This window comes from Scomber japonicus, chromosome 8, assembly GCF_027409825.1.
Source record: "Scomber japonicus isolate fScoJap1 chromosome 8, fScoJap1.pri, whole genome shotgun sequence".
NCBI classification, from domain to species: domain Eukaryota; kingdom Metazoa; phylum Chordata; class Actinopteri; order Scombriformes; family Scombridae; genus Scomber; species Scomber japonicus.
In genome coordinates, this window is record NC_070585.1 from 21,849,178 (window position 1) to 21,866,310 (window position 17,133).

Sequence of the window (17,133 nt, forward strand, 5' to 3'; positions counted from 1 at the left end):
CCCTGTGGTGGCGAGCTGATGTTGAATTAGGTGGAGTGGGGGGAAAGAAACTGAATCTTTGGAAGAGACATGTCTCTTTACAGGCACAGGAGGAGGCGTTGATGTTCAGGTGTCCATTTCTTATTTTTGGACCGGGTGAATATTAAGCGCCTATGTATCTGAATCTGTCTCTGTGTTTTGTTTTTGTCTTTTTGTTTAGTCAGGAAAGTGTTGGATTTAAAGAAACAGAGAAAATATTATTATTATGAATACCTTTCTGTTCAAAGAGATGTGAACACAGATACACCTTCAATTGTGAAATTTGCTGGCATCTACTGCACTGCTCATATACAAAGACTGTTTTATGTTTTCTGAAGCAGGAGCATAATCTAATCTTCCTCTAATCCCCACAACAGTAAATAGATTTTAATTTTAAAGGGATATGAATCCAGATCGTAGCAGAATCTCTTAACGAAGAGTGTTATATTACATAAAAATGTGCAGGAATCAAAAATCTGGCCGTAATAACCGAGGTAAACATATGTGCAAATAGCTGAACATTCAGCATTGTGAAAATTCCTGCTGATGCAATATACACATCAAACAACTGTAGTGTGTCTATAACACTGCAGTTCTCTCTGGCAACTGCAGTGGTGCTGCTGCTGTACAAATGCTGTCTCCTGTGTGATTTGCATTTCAGCTGCAGTGAGAATGAGAGCCCACTTTGATTAAGCGTATGTACAGCACACCAGCCAGCCAGTCACAGCAGAGATGCCATTGTTGCTGCTTTCCTCTTTATATTTGCATGTATATTGCTTTTTTATGTAACTGAGAGTCCATGTTAGGGCAGATTCATGACATGAGTGGCACACTGATGGGGGATATAAAGGAAACTGTAAGCTAGCGTAAGTCACCCTGGATTAGATGGCACACTGAGCTTGTCGTGAGACAATAATCACATAATAATACAGTGAGTGATAGTACGGTCGACGGTCAACTGTTTAATTCCATTGTTGTGGTCTGTCACTACAAAAGTATTTTATCTTTTGTTTAAGAATTTACTTTCCTCACTCTTGTTAATTTTGCTCTGTGAGGTTACAGCTTTCATCTATGCAGCACATGATGCGGAAGTCTGCAGCCAGGTTTACCATCAAAGCATCTGCAAACATTAAACTCAGCTGATTGCTCATAATCATAGGTTGCTCTGTTATGGGCTTCTTAGACGTCATTGAACTGTTTCTTCAACAACAACTCTCATAGTGAAGTTTCTGTAGGTCCATTATTAACAAAAGTTTAATAAAAAACAACAAGAGGTTTCAGTGACTGGTTTATGTTTTTATGAGAAACATAAAATTGGTGGATGATTTCCCCCCCTCGTCTTTAACCAGTGATATCAATCTTCTTATCTGGCTCGGGGGATTCTCCAAAATATCAGATTCTTTCTGAAATGTGTTTGGCTCTAATTTTCTGTAGCCTTCTTCTGGGGGTTAGAGGGTAGAGGGCTCCTTCCTGGTTAATAAATAACTAAAAGACAATTCAAATGAAGGAAGAACAGGATAGACAAAAAACACATTGTATAAACGCTTTATAAGTACTCTTACTGTAAAGTGGCACACAGATTTGACCTCTCTCATTGTATTGTATTAATGTGGGCGAATCACTTATATTTTTTGTTCATCTTTATTCACAGGTATTTACACCTACTGAGTAAGTGCTACTAACACTACTGCCTGAATGACTCCTCCATCTGGCTGCTGTGCAGATTTTAACAGATGTTTACTCCTCTTTGTGATGAACACAACCAGTGTATCATACTTTATAGAAAACAAAATTAAGCAAATGTTTTTAAATTATGGGATAATTAATGTTTATTTTCTATTCATAGCATGTCAGAGAGACCTTTGTTTCCTTTTTCTGAATTGTGTGGATGACAATCATGGTACACATGTCTTTCTGTTGTAATGTTAGACAGTAATAAAGGTATTTGTACGGTAATTCAAATCAGTAATTTTATAGGTTAGGTTAAGATACCAAATATAAATGTCTTCTTTCAAAGGCCAAATCCCATGGAGATATAATATCTCTACATGATAAGTTTTTCATTATTTTTCATGGCGAACTTCTACCAATATACTTGTATTGTGTTATGAAATATAGAATATCCAAAAATATATCAATAATAGCTTACAAAATACCAATTGTTGTTATATTACAATAACGATGACTACATTAATATATGTAGCTATCATTTATTAAAACTAGACTCAATTGTGATAAGACAACTCCCACCCAGTGCACTGTGGCGCTTGTTTCTTCAACCTGTGCACATCGACTACTGCAGAGGAGAGAGGAAGGGAGGGGGTGTCCACACCAAACGATTAATTTGATGGGCAATTTTAAAGCATGTCTGTGTTTTAAAAACACTGGCCACGTCGATTAAAATTCAGCACTCGCTATCTGTTTAAACAGAAACAAAACTAATCAACCACGATTTTCTTACGCCCTCTAACGCTGTTATGACAGTTGTTATGTTGAGGGACCCCCCCCTCTTGTAAGTCTGAAAGTGGTACAGTCCATACTGTGAAGCGCCACCGTCCCCCTCACTTCAGTTTATGGTAAGTCTGTGTCCACTGCTGCTCCACCGAGAGGCGTCCGTCGGCTTCACAAATCCGCCGTGTGAATCAGGATGCTGGGGGGGGGGGATCCGTGAAGCCGTGGGCTCCTGGACATGTTATTGTCAGCGCCGGGAAATGAACGCTGTTTTTATTTTATTTTAAATCTGACAAATATCTCTCATTAGCAGCAGCAAAACACGCAGCGCTACAGTCCGCATGAGAGAGGGTTTTCTTTTGAATGTTTAGACGCTTTTTAAAAAATAACGTTATCTTTGCCGGGTGAGAAGAAGCAGACACACCGAGCAGAACTAACAAGCCGCGGCCGCCTGACAGGTGCCGTTGCCCGGCGCAGCGTGGAGAGATGCCGCCCGTCCAGAGAACCATGTCTGATCTTCGTACCCGGTCGGAGGGTATGTACATAGATTTTTTAATAAAGTGACTGTGTTGAGAGGATTTTTTGAAGCCATTAAACAGCTATTGTCGCTGCTTGTTACTACAGGAAGGCCGGCCGGTAGCTTTGTGGAAGTTACAGCAACTTGCTAGCAAAAGCTGTGATTAACGGTGGCCAAACTGGGGTCAAGGAATCCCCCAAGGGGGCCTTGTGAAATGTCCAAGGGAGTTTCCTGGAAACTGTAATTCGTTTAATTTTAATATAACTTATTATATAAACACAAAGTGAAGAAGTCTGCTGTCATGTTTATGCCCGCAGATAAAACATGCAGGTTCCTTAAACAAAACCTTTATCTGTCAGATGGATGCTTCCTGGAGTGAAGCAATTGTCCACCTGATTTGGCTAGTACCCATTGGAGACTGGGACACCCCCTCAGCCAGCCATTGTCCTGCCCACCTAGCAGGATGCTCACATCTATCTCAAAAAAGCAGAAGGAGTGACCAGAAATAGTGGTTAAGTTGGTGACTATTGACAGTAGCCACAACAAGTCTGACAGCACAATAATACAATTACAGCAGCATGAGTCTAACAATGCAACCATTATGCCTTATGTGGGACCCCGACTCCTTCACTGCACCAGTAACTTTCCACTGCATCTCAGCTGTGTTTGTCAGGGGAAGAGGATGCGGATACACACACAGTGTTAAAATGATTTGAATACTTTTTACTGTCATTCTCTAAAGGCTGCTCTGTAGCTTTGATTATCCAGGAGAGCACCTATAGCTGGACTCACACAGACTTATTAATGGCTGCAGGTGTACACTCCTGAAGGGTTTCTTTATGAAGTAATTAAATTCCTCCTATCACTGTTTTGTGGCTGACCGTGACCTCTGACCTCTCTTGATAGGAGCAAGAATTTATCTGCAGTGATCAATAACATGTCATATTATTATTATTTATGGTGCCTGCTGCAGTTTCTGTTCCCCTTTGCTCTTGTGGTTTGATTGGACGGCTTACGTTTGATTAATAACTGTAGTCTGAGACTCAGGCTAATATCTCAATCTGACCTACTGCTGTTGAGTATATTCTTTTTGGCTGCCTTGCCTCTCACAGTAAATTAAATTGATTTACCATTCGTATTTTATGAAATTATAGATGTGTTGTCCCATAGCTTAAAATGTAGGTGATAAGAGCACATTAGACACACATGGCTAGGATTTATTTTTCAGTAGTCACTAGTAACACAATGACTCCATTGTGTGAAGCAGTTTAATTGTTAAGTATGTGTTCATTCATACAAGAATATACTCCAGAGCTGAATTTTTCTTCCAAGTAGGTAGGATTGTGGGGGAAAATACATTTTTAAAAAGACAAGTGACTGAATTTAACAATTCAGTGTTTGTGAACATGAAGGACCTTCTGTAGCACGATATATTGACCACCAGACAATAATACTGTCAGCATTTTAGAGCTGCAACAACTAACCACCAAATATTTCTATAATGAATCATTTTGAGTCAAAACTCTTTCTGGCTTTTTAAAACTGGAATATTTTCTTCTGGTTTCTTTAGTCTTGTGTGACTGACACTGAATATATTTGAGTTTTGGACTGTTGATCAATACAAGACATTTGAGATTGTACCTTGGGCTTTATGGAAACAGTGATTGACACTTTTTAATATTTTGTTGACCAAACACTGCTTAATTGATTATTAAAATAAGTGTTAGTTGCAGCCCTAAAAATTCAAACAAATATCATAATTGTACCTGATACAGCGCTCCACTGATTGCACTTACTTATTTATTTACAAATGCATATCAATAGGTTATTTAAGCCATAATTCACAGTTCTGTGACAGTAACAGCTTTGAATGGATGATGTCAAAATATGTTTTTATTAATGCACATAATTGAACTTTGTGTGCATTTATAAAACATTTATAATTTATTAGTTACATCACCAGGGATACATGATTGATTGGCAATAACACATCTGTAATTTTAATAGTGAGCTTCCCTACTATCCAGACTTCGATCTAATCAATAGATAATCAATTGTAAGCTGATTTGGTGAAGTCATAGTCTAGTCTCTAATTGAAATATGAACCCTAACACCACTTAAGCCTTCTTGTATTGGCATTGTTTCCAATATTAACCAGATACTGTGCCCACTTTCCCAGAAAATTGTAATTGCAGACTATCTATATTCCCAACAGGTCTTGATCCCATCATCTCCATCTTTATCAGCCATTCAAAATGCTGATTTACCTTTTAATTAACAAATTAAGTTGTGGTTTATGGCTTTATGAAACAGTTACACATATATATATATATATTATCTTGTTATTGTCGCACTCAGAATAGGTTTTGTGACTTGGATTTTCAAATGCCACCTAAGAGTTGGTACTTAAGAAGCATTTTTGTCATCCTATGTACCACAACAGAAATAATAGCGCTGAGAAATTGTACATTTTACTGGTAGAAATGTAAATAATTAAACACAACTATAGATTCCATAGAAAACTGTTGACTGATGCAGCTGCTGCAGTCACAAGAGCGAAGACACATGAATTATGCAGCAGCTATTGCTGTCCACCCCAACCCCCAACCACCACACACCAGCTTTATAGGTTACAAAGAGCAAATGATTTTGGTGTTTTTTTTTATTTATTTATTTATTTATTTTTTAAACTCAGATCCAAAGCACCAAATGTACACTCTCATCTCATAAAAATGGTGTAATGTTTATTTTTTGAAAGCATCTCTCTGAATGTTGGTTTCAACCACCTCTTACCTCCTACCGTTCTTCCAACCTCAAGGCTTGATTTCTAGTCAACAGTTTTGCTCCGTCTCACATCTATTCCACACTCCCCACCCTTCAGTTTTATTTTTTAATCACCACAGTGCATCAGGCAGGCTTCCATCTAGAAAGGGCAGCCCTCTGCCAGGCTTACCACCTAATCCATCAGCGGCCTGTCCGTCAGCTCCCTGTGCTGCACACTCCCCGGTCTTGCCCACCACGTGCCGCTCCGCTCCTTGTCACTCTTCTCTGCTTTACTGTGGAAACATCCGACATCACTGCCAGCCTGTGCCTGCATGCGTTGCCAAAATAATCTTATCTAGGACACTTGTGGGTGCAGGTGACGTCAGTAGCTATCAGCATGTTTACGTGTGATCCTGCAGGGACAGACAGGCACCTGTAGATGCTGATCTTTCCGATACAAATTTCCGTGATAGACGGGAAGCTGCGTATTACCTGCCCCCACTGTCTAAATGGGAAAGCTGATCGGTAGAAGCCATGCAAGTTAAGGCCAGACAGATGGCAACAAGCATCCTGTTTGTCGTCTTAGCTCGCATGCTTATCTGCAGACAGACCAAATCCCCTCTCACAATTGACACTAAAGGTGTAGATAGGGAGGTAAGCCTGTCCTGTGAGGATGAATCTATCAAAAGACCAAATGCTTGTCTTTTTGTGTCATCTGATTCAGATGATAGAAAGTGCTCTTCAGCATCTGATTGCCTCCATACCAGTTTTGAAAGACCCAAAGTGGCTTCTTCTTGAACCTTTTATATCTCTACCTTTCCTTCATTCTTAAGACTTTTTTTTTCATGCGTAAGTGAAGCAGGATGCCCCCCCCCCCCCAGCATTTCAATAACACCAGCTAAGCCTCAGTCTGTCTGAATAGTGGTAACAGCATTTGGAGGGAGACTGCAGGGGGATAGAGTGCTTCCTTCTGAAGGGATCGAGAGCTGCCCATGTGCCTGGCGGATCACTGGCTGATAATAATGTGGCACAAAAGCCCAACACACCACTAAATCCCCTGTCTGGGGCCGCTGGTGTGTCACATCAAGTCCCCTCGGGCCTCTCCACTCAGTCTATGTGCAGGCATGGGACATCTCCTCTCCTCTGTTTTTTTCACTTCATATCCTGCCCCCATCGCTAATATGCAGCCAGTCTTATATGAGTTTCTTCGGATACTCAATTTCCCATACCTCAGTGATTCTCTCCTGTCTGCAAGGCAAAGCGAAAATGGCAGATCATTTTGTGGAGGAGGGAAATGTGCACGTGTCCACACAGTATATATGTTCTGTCTGATTCAGAGGAAGAAACGATTCTTCTATTTGCTCATGCACATCTTTGTATCAGCCTGAGACATGGTTGACCACTGGTCTGAAGAGTCAGAACTTTGCAGTATCTCTGGGACTGCTCATCAACAAGAAATGTTCCTTTTTGAATATTTTGTTAATGAAATGTATTATTTAGTCTGTATTTAGTCTCTCTATTTTAGTGTATATAGGATGCATAAATTGCCATTTTATTTTTGATTAAGAGGTGCAAGCTTTTATTGTGGTAATTTTGTGAACACCGTTCTTCATCGATGTTTCTATTTTTCTGGCTCCGGCACAGTAAAATGACGTATCCATTCCTAATCCTGCCTTTTAAAGCTCTGATTGGATTAGTTGTCGTCCAATTGGGGTGCACACAAACGCCAGATCTTTTTAAATTTCTGGAAAAAAAAATCAGAAGTAGGCAGCGATTAAGAGGCCTTGACCTCGGCTAATTTTAAAGTAGTCTACAGAAAAATGTTGATTAAAAAAAGATGGTTTAACTAAACTGGAGATTAATTTTACAGCTGTAAACTCAAATATGTCTTGAATGACACGAAACATCATAAGTCCCTGAGCTACGTATTCTGTGAAGTAGATTAGATCCTCTGATCTGCAGGTCAGCTGGAGTTCTTCAGTGACGCTGCTCAGATTGAACCTTATTTACTAGGTACTGGAAAGCTGCGTAGCTCACAGTGAGATAAATCTTCTATATTGCCTCAATTTAGCCATCAGCTTGTAGTATAATCCAGTCTAGTCAGTCATAATGTAGAATAACATAACTCAGCACTGACCTCCTGTTTCTAAACCTAAAATAAATCGTAAAAACACTGGGGAAAGAAGCCTGAACTGCATCCTCACTCACAATTCTCTCTGCTGGTTAGCTGTAGTCTTCTTTCGGACCTGCTTGTGTTGGTCTGTGTGCTGCACACATGCATGAACAGCAGGAAAATGCACCAAGCCTGCACGTGCCAGGATACGGTCAATACGATGGTGTCACAGCGGGATGACAAGGTCAGATGTGGAGGTGTCGGCAGGCACTCAGCAGGAAAGCAACACCATCAATGGCCGGGAAGATGAAACTCTCGCTGCCCTTGACCCCCAAGTTCTCAAGCATTTTAAGACCCTGTTCCCATCTTAAATTCTCGTCCAACGAGGCCACAGTACTGCTTCAATAGATAGATGGTTAACTCTAAAAGCACATATATTCAGGACTTCCTTTAAATAGTAAGAACTTCTGTGTTTCTTTATGGTGTTATCGTGTTGATGCATCCCTATAATGATTAATCCCTTTTATATTTACATCTATAACAAATACCCCACACTTCTGATAGACATTAATGATCTAATATAGACCTAATCAGATAACTGTCATTACAGAGACAAAGTTGTAGATTACTATTCTGTTCTGGGCTATTGATAATATCTGACTGATCACCTATTCAAACAATAGTCGTTAAATATTTTAGATGCTAATGCTAACAAACTATTTCTATCACTCCCAATCAATGCAAGTGTTCCTGCAATAAAAGTAGCAGCTTAATTGATATTTTCTATTAATAGTCTGAGCACATTCATGTTATTGAAGACTGAGGCCTGAATCAACAATACGCAAAGATGACATCTGTGTGTATTTTTCCTCCACAGAGCGACAGAGTATGTGCATGTTTGTGTTGAGCTCAGGTGTTGATGGAGGTGCCAGTTTTGCCTGTTGAGATAACACATAATTATCATGTCACGTCAGGTCAACGAGCATCACCGAAACACTGGGGTGGACTAATTGTCATTGCTCAGCCATTTGGATATTACGGCTATTTCTGGACAACACATAATGGAAAGTTGATCCAGTTTGGATATGTTTGATGGCAGAATAGATGGCCCTCGATCACAGTCAATGGCAGGTAAGGCTCGGATAGGATTGGATCAACCTGTCTCCGTCCACATCTTTAAGAAAATACTGACCCATTCTGATAGCTGTGTCGTAGAAACCTGCTCTTGTAGGAAGTGGGATGCGCAGACCCCTGGTCACTAACATGTGAGCCAAATGCTTTGTATGCCTTACTGCTCCCTTCTCAATAAGATGCTCTGACAGTTAGCATAAACATAAACATGACATTTTAATCAGTCTGAACAAACAAAGATGTAATTTCTCTCTGAAGGAGAGTCTCTGTAAACCTGTCAGACAGGAGACAACATCCGAGCTGTCACTGCCGATCCGTCTGTGACACAACTGTGACACAACCCCAGACTTGTTACATCTTGAATCCTACAGTGGTCTTTTGATCCTGTGGCTGCAAAACTAGAGGAGACGCCGGGCAGCAGACGACAGCTGACGGTGTTAAATGGTGGTTGGGATGTCTTACTGTCTTGCATGCAGTGGTTACATTTGTACCCTGCAAATACTTTGTATTGCAAAAAGTCCTTCCAGCCTATACAATCCAAAACCAAAAACTATTCAATGCAGTTTTATAAAGACAGAGAAAAAAAAGTAAATGCTTAGTGACCGTTTGGCATTTGATGAATGACGTTAGTGATTCATTGATTGCCAGCTTTGTTTTTGAATCATTTTCTGTCAATCAATGAATTGACAAAGCGTTTCAACTGCGCTGAGCCATTATCGCTCTGATTCCTCGCGTGTCATTTTGGCTTTAACAATGAAACCAGTGGTGTGACTGGGTGAAAACAAACATTAAGATTTTGAATCTTTTTGATAAAGACAAGAAGCAGTTGTATGAAGTCAGGGACAATATTGACTTTTTCTGACTTGCGTTGAAAAGGTCTATATTCTGTTTTTAGTCCATTAAAAAAAAAAAAAGATGAATTGGACACCATGTGACCTTCACTCTCACCATTCATAAAGTCACGCAGTGGAAAGGTTTCTGTCCCCGCAGACCTCTTGCTAAGCTAAGTCGGGCCAGCCCTGTGATGTCACAGCTAACCCCAGCTGCCCATGTTGTCCCTAGACTGTCCATCCCACTGAAGCCCGCCTGGGCCTATGGGGAGCCAGATGGAACGGAACAGGGAAGGGGATTAATTTTGCAGCTGCCCTGTTGTTGTTGTGAGTACTGGTTACAGCATTGTGATCTGATAAGCGACTTATGGATGTTACTGTTGCTTAGATTGAGGCAATATCTATATTCCCCTCCAGCTCCCCCCCCTCCCCCCATTCACAAATGGTGACGATGGGGAGGGGGGGGGGGGGTGGCTTTCATCTGTGGGACTTTGATTCCCATGACTAGGCTGTGGCTGCTCTGTCTACTGAAATATTTATCTGGCATAAATGAATCATGTACAGATCTTTCTTTGGTGGTGATGAGCAGATATAAATGGCACATTAGGCTCAGTGGGCTGTGAGATTTAGAGATCTCAAAGCTCAGGGATTTGGAACTATTTTGACCCTAATAACCACAGTGTATGGCCTCAGGTTAGGCTGAAAAATATGTAGACCGACAGTGCTGAACCCCTCATTGCACTTCACCTTTTTCGTCTTCTGGCATCACATTTTCTACAAGAGCCAATTCTCTTGTCATTGCTCAGCATTTTCTGTTTCTGGCCAAGTATTCAATGCAGTTTTTCTTCAGAGAGACTCCGACTGCGGTTTGGCTGCCATTCATTTATTCGTGTTAAATCAATGTCAGTAGCTTCCCCCTCCATCCCACCCACCCCTGGTATTATTGAATGAATCGTGTGGGAGCCTAGCTCTAGCCAGATCACGTGCCTCATCTAAACTTTATAAGCCAGCCTACAACTCTCTCAGGCTCATTAGTGCTCGTCTCACACTGAGCAGCTAGATTGGACTCTTGTTTGTGGCTATTTCTGGAAGAACAAAAAGCCTTATTTTACATTTAGATTCACTTCGAGATGGATATTATATCTCTTGGGATCAACTAACGGGCTTTCCCTGAAAGAAGTCTTACATCCTAAGGCTGATGGAGTCAACTGAATCATCCGTATATACTCACAACCACTGCAGGTGTAAGTTAAAAGAAGTTGTACAAATGCAGCTTGTCACATGATGTCTTTTTATTATTTGATATAAAAGCTTTCTTTGAGGTCAAAGATGTTACTAAAAAATATCTGGACTAAAATAACTATTTCCAGTTGATCCTCTTATTTTAAAAACAAGGATTAGAGCTGTTACTGCAACGATTGAGCGTCAGTATACCTGCCATATTCAGCCGGTGTATTTTCAGTAGCTCTGTAAGGTCAGTTATTTGTTTGTGTTTTTTAAACGTTTAACCCTGAGTGTATAAAATGCTGTGCGAAGCAGTATGGTGGAGAATCGGATCATTACTGTTGCTGTCCATGTTGCCAATAGAAGCCTTTAATCTTGCTTGTGTTGACAGTCATGGCAGCAATGATTTTCCACCCCCACCGTTTCTGCCTGACCTGAGCTCATACGTTACCACCCGGGATATCATAAATCTGCAGAGGATGGTTTTTGTCTTTAGGGTGTTTTATCTATTGACATTATTATACCATACAAGCATTGAGGTCCGATGTTCAAAATACTAAGAAATTCCCTAGTTTTTGACTTTTTTTTTTTTTTTATTAAGGTGAACTATAATGTAAACATGATTTTCTGCAGTTATTAAGAGATGAGGTTTGTAAACATACAAAAAATAACAAGTCTTCTAGTCTGGTTGACATGTATTGTATCTTAAAAAATACCTCCGGAGGTATTACAGAGGGAATTCTCTCTCTGCAACCTCGAAGACTCAGCGAGGGATAAAAAGACAGACGGGGGGAAGACCGGCATGCCATGGCCAACTCCATGCCATGCTGGGCCCAGTTTTTTCCCAAATGCGTTCCCCCTTGTGACTATTGTTCCACCCGTCTGTCTGTTGGCTGACACAAGCAATAATCCTGACATCTGGCCTGCATCCAAACTCATTACGACACTTGGTGGCATTGATCCTTCCTCCAGAGGCTTTCCCTCCAGAGCTGTGTGCTCCTGCTACTCTCACTGCGCTTTATTTGGCTTCTTGCTTCTCTTTTCTCTCTTCTCTTTCCATGCCTCTCACGTTGTTTTTTTTTTTAATACAGCCAGCTAGTAAGGCTGATATGGTGGCTCCATGAATAGATGAAAGGTGTCGACGTGAAACCTAATATAACACAGATTAAGAATTATGTTCAGAGTTAGCATCCGCCCAGTTTCCCATTCTTGCTCTCTTTTTATTAATGTCAGGGTAGTTGAGCCGTGACACGCCTGCAGTTAATGAAATTAGTGTAGAGAAAATGCACAATGTCCACCAGGGGATATTAAAACAGTTCCCACTGAGACATCTGTGAAAATGGCTGAGTATATTATCCATAGAATGTGTTAGAAGCTAAGAAAACAAGGTGGGAGGGAGATTGCATGTGGCTATTTTAATGATGGATCCTCCTCTTAACTCTCATCCTTTTGTACTGTGGCCTGTCCGTGTTGGCCTTGTGTGCCATCTTTAAATATGGTGATGTCGGTGTCACTTAGGGTGACACTTGAATGTTACTTTTGTTTTTGACCTTAACTTAACTGTAACAGCTCATGAGTTGTACTGCAAAATAAGAGATGGCTGCTTTTTATTTAACCTATTGGAACGTAATTGTGGGAATTAGCGGCCACAGTACCAGACCCGCGTTTCTATGTCCTCAAGCCCAGCTGATCGAGTTTTTTTGCTCCAGCCCTACTTTTGCTCGTGTAATCCAATTTAACTGTTAAATATGCAGCCTTTAATTGGATCAGTTGTGCGAGAATAGTAGCTGTAGCAAAAACCTGGAGATCAGGTAGGTCTTAAAGACTTAAGAAGCACAACACACACTAATTTAAGCTATAAAACACAAACACTGTGGCACTACTTTTCATTTTCATATGATCAGTATATAATATAAAAGACACAAATCTCAATCTAAAAGACCAAATGGGCAACATGTCTGTACAAAACTAGAAGGAACATTATAGCAAAGCTGAAGTGTTTGTGTTCTCTATGATTGAGTGGTTGCATATTTGCAAGCAATTCTGACTTTTGTGGCATTCATTTGAACAGTTTCTCAACCTGACTAACCTGACTAACATGGTTTAGATAACATTAGTGGTTAAAAAGAAAATATTTTTTTACTACTAATCTTACTCTACTCTACTAATACTTTTTTTTCTATTTATCTGGTTAATTGAGAACATAATCTGTAAATTAATCCATAGTGAAAATAATCATCAAATCATCAATTGTAAACATAAAGAAAATATGGCTTTCCCACATGTTTATGCTTTTTGAACAGGTATTTTCATGAATTTGTACTTACTGGCTTTTTACTCGCAAAGCTTTTCTTACACTATTAGTTACAGGTGTAGATGTCGTCGGCTCGATTAAACTTTATCTTTCATTTTCACTTCATGTTCAACGCAACCTTTCCGCTGACCACCTGTCGTGTGTGTGTGTGTGTGTGTGTGTGTGTGTGTGTGTGTGTGTGTGTGTGTGTGTGTGTGTGTGTGTGTGTGTGTGTGTGTGTGTGTGTGTGTGTGTGTGTGTGTGTGTGCGTGAACTGAGCAAAGATTCCTGATAAGATAAAACTGTCTTTAAACATTGCCAGGGAACTCGACCGGCTGATGGTGTCACCTGTGTCTCAACTTGTCGAGTCTTGAGTGCCTACTTTTACAACCTAAGGCATATCACCTGTCTCACCCACCAATCAGCTAGCAGAGTTTCGGATGGAGGAAAAGGGAGCCTCAACCCTATTGTTTTTTTTTTTTTCATGTTTTCGCTGTTTCATCAACACTAGAAATGCAACTATAGCAAGTAACTCACTATCACTATCCTGATTCATATTTTAAGATGTTACAAATTATATACAGCTAAAAAAAAAAACTCCTGAAAAGCCTTCAGTTACAACAGAAATACAGAGTTGTTGCCATGGAGATGTGCACAGTCTCCTGTATTTGCATTGGTGTAAACAGGCAGGTTGTGCAGACTAGCACATTGTAGTTATTTGCAAGTTTCAACTTGTCTCATTGTGAATCTTTGGACTGAATGGTAGGGAAAACCCTGATCTTTAATAAAATAAATTGCATCCAAATGTCCTGATATATTCAACGTTTTACAGTTGATTCAGTTTTTATGATCAAATTCTGCAACTCAGTCCTTGACTTGTGCAATGCAGAAATCACGGGGCTCTTTGTGTCGAAGCTGCTAAAAGGAGAGAGCTAGAGGACTAAGTTAAGCAGTAGCTGCAACTGGTGCATTGCAGCACCTGGCCTACCCAGCACACAGGCTCCTGCTGCGAGGGCTCATTCAGAACACAGACACACAACATCAATCACAGCTGCTCAGCCAGCTCCTCTGGCCTGCTATTTCACACAGGCCGTATGCTGCAGTCACCAGCTATGCCTGCTCCCTGTTTTCATCTGTCATCGTAGACACTAATTCTTTGGTTAGTAGCTTCACAAAGATTAAGTCTCCTCACTACCTTTATTTACTGGGTTTGTCCCTTGTTGCAAGCTAAAATCTCTCTTTGACATAAAGTCTATTGTTATTGACATCTGATTGAAGTGAGGCGTGAGAACCTCTTGAGCACCATACATTAGAACTTCAGCAAAATGTCTGTCAAATGAACTACATGTAAAGCTGTGAAAAGATAAGTATCACAACGTTCTCACTCAAAACTGAGATTATGTTTGTTTCATATGATTATTTTAACCTCGTTTGGTGGCGAGATTACAGGAAGCATCCGAAGGATGCTGAAGAAAATTAGTAAAGATTTTTGCTCCGTCTCCTTGGCTTATGACGACTTTAGTTATGGAAGTGTACTCCATTAATTAATGTTTGTGTGGTCTGATGGAGGGACACACTGATATTTCTGGTTGTTGTGTAAACTTGTAGTGATACTCTCTGGTGGGTTAGAGCTAGGGTCTGCAACTAAGCCAGAAAATAGTTTGCAAGATGTGTGTTTGACCTAAAATGAAACCTTATTAATATGTCAAAATTGCAGTGAAATGATTATGTTCCTTGACTAAATTCATAAAGACAAGAAACATCAAATTGTGATTACAGTTGTATCCACAGTCATGTAGCCTTGTGCTCATCCAGTCCAGACTCAGTGAGGTAGCATGCCTATGAGTCAATGTCCTTTCCCTCACCTTTGCTTAATGCTGTTACTCATTTCCAACCACCTGTCGTCTCAGTGTTACCAGGTGAGCTCTTGGCTGGAAGTTCTATTTTAATTTTCGATGAAAGGAAGTAAGCCTAGCCACATACCAAGATTGTAAGTTACCGCCCTTCAAGGAAGAAGGTGATGCAGAATCAGCAGATCAACTCCCAAGAAACATGGTGTAACAACATGGTGGAAAATGCAATCAAAGTACTTTTAGTGGTTTTGCAGGTCTTAGATTTTATGAGGTCATGCTTTTATAAATCCACACCTGTCCCTGACAATATCTTTCATACTTCCAAAAAAAAATCCATTCCATTATGATATCACTGTTGTAGAATTAAATAGTTCTGTTTCCTATTATGTGTGGAAGACTAACAGCCTGTAATAATGTGTTTTTATGGTTCTGAAAATTGTTTTTAAAAATTGATTACAGGACATTCTGAGCCAATGAGCCTCTCTTAGAGATCACTTGTTGTATTAACGTTTTCCGTACTGCAAATTCAAGCAATTATCTAGCCAGCCACAAAATACTGAACATTCTAACTTGAGTGGTTGACTCAAGTTAGACTGTAAACACACACATCTAGCCTATGATGGTCTACACGACTTTTCATAAATGATACATCATGTGATGATCACAGGTATTATGGATAGGAAGTTTCCTTTCTTAAGCAGCAGGCACCACTCTCTAAGCTGTTGCTGCCTGGATACACACACACACACACACCCTCTTTTGGCACCCTGCTAATCCAATAGACTATCGATGCTGATCTGACATCTGGGTGGCTCTTGCATAACAGGACTGGGATAGCCAAATCCATGTTTCCCCCAGTGTCAAAATGACCACAGGGGGGCAGTTATTTTTAGCCCGAGAGCACATGCTAAGAGGAGAAACTATGAGGAGATGACGGTGGGACGTAGGAATGTACGGCAATCAGTCTTCAGTAATCCTCTATGCAAAGCTAAGTGGATCATTAAACAAGAGCTGTAATTTAAGATTGAGGCTTTGTGTAACATGAGTGAGAAAGTGCAAACTGTAAGGTGAGAGTATGAGGTGGAAAACGAGGAGAAAGTAGAAAGTGTGACTTTGAAGACTGTGTCAGCCTTCTACTTTGTTTCCCCTTGACTTGACATGTCAAGAAAGGAATACTGCAGGCAAGGAGAGGGGGGGTTCATGTTGCAACTGGAGCATATCCGGTAGGGGCTCTGGTTACTGTACCTCATGACACTGCGTTTTGTTGTTGTTGATGTTTCAAGTAGCCAGCTTCCCTTACTCGTGTCCTTCTCCCTCCAAGTCCCAGAATGGCCCTCGTATCCATTTTTAAACTTTTGGATTTTATCTGTAGTCCTTACCTCATAACCCACACGCTGCCACTACTGCATAGCATGCTAAGGAGGGCCGTCCAGCACTCGCATGCATGCAACTTGAGAGTTTTACAGTAATGCTCTCTGGGCAGTGCTGAGAGCACTAATCTAGTCATATCAATTAAAACATGAGGAAAGTGAAATGTGAACTTCAGGATTTATATCAATTTTCATTTTACAAAGAAGATATCAAATCTGTCTCTGCAGGCATGCCAGAGATTCCAGCTTCAAATGTAATTTGGTGTTCAGCCTGTCCAAAGAAGTTAAAGAGAAGTCAGTCTCAATCATTAACTCTTTCTGTACATTAGAAAGATTCTTTGGTGTAACACTGCTCTCCATCCAGCACAACAGTAAGCAGATTCATGCTAGAAGCTGGAGATATTCCTTCAACATCTCTTATTTTTAACATTATGCAGCACCTGTCACCAGATTGGAAAGCGTGAAAGTTAGCTGGAGTAGCAGATAGAGCTACATAGGTTGTCTGTCTGTGATGTCTCTGCCTTTCCCTGAACAGGCAATATGAGAGGCAGATACGCCTCTTGCCGATCA

The 17,133-nt window shown here is 40.5% G+C and overlaps 1 protein-coding gene across 1 annotated transcript in view; it reads left to right on the forward strand.

Moving 5' to 3' along the window:
- Positions 1-2,616: 2,616 nt before the first annotated feature.
- The window catches only part of atp8a1 (ATPase phospholipid transporting 8A1), a 106,846-nt gene continuing 92,329 nt past the window's right edge, over positions 2,617-17,133 (forward strand). Inside the window, exon 1 of the mRNA XM_053324146.1 lies at positions 2,617-3,004. Within this exon, the coding sequence (XP_053180121.1) occupies positions 2,956-3,004 (49 nt within the window). The 5' untranslated portion in view covers positions 2,617-2,955. The remainder of the gene's footprint in view (positions 3,005-17,133) is intronic.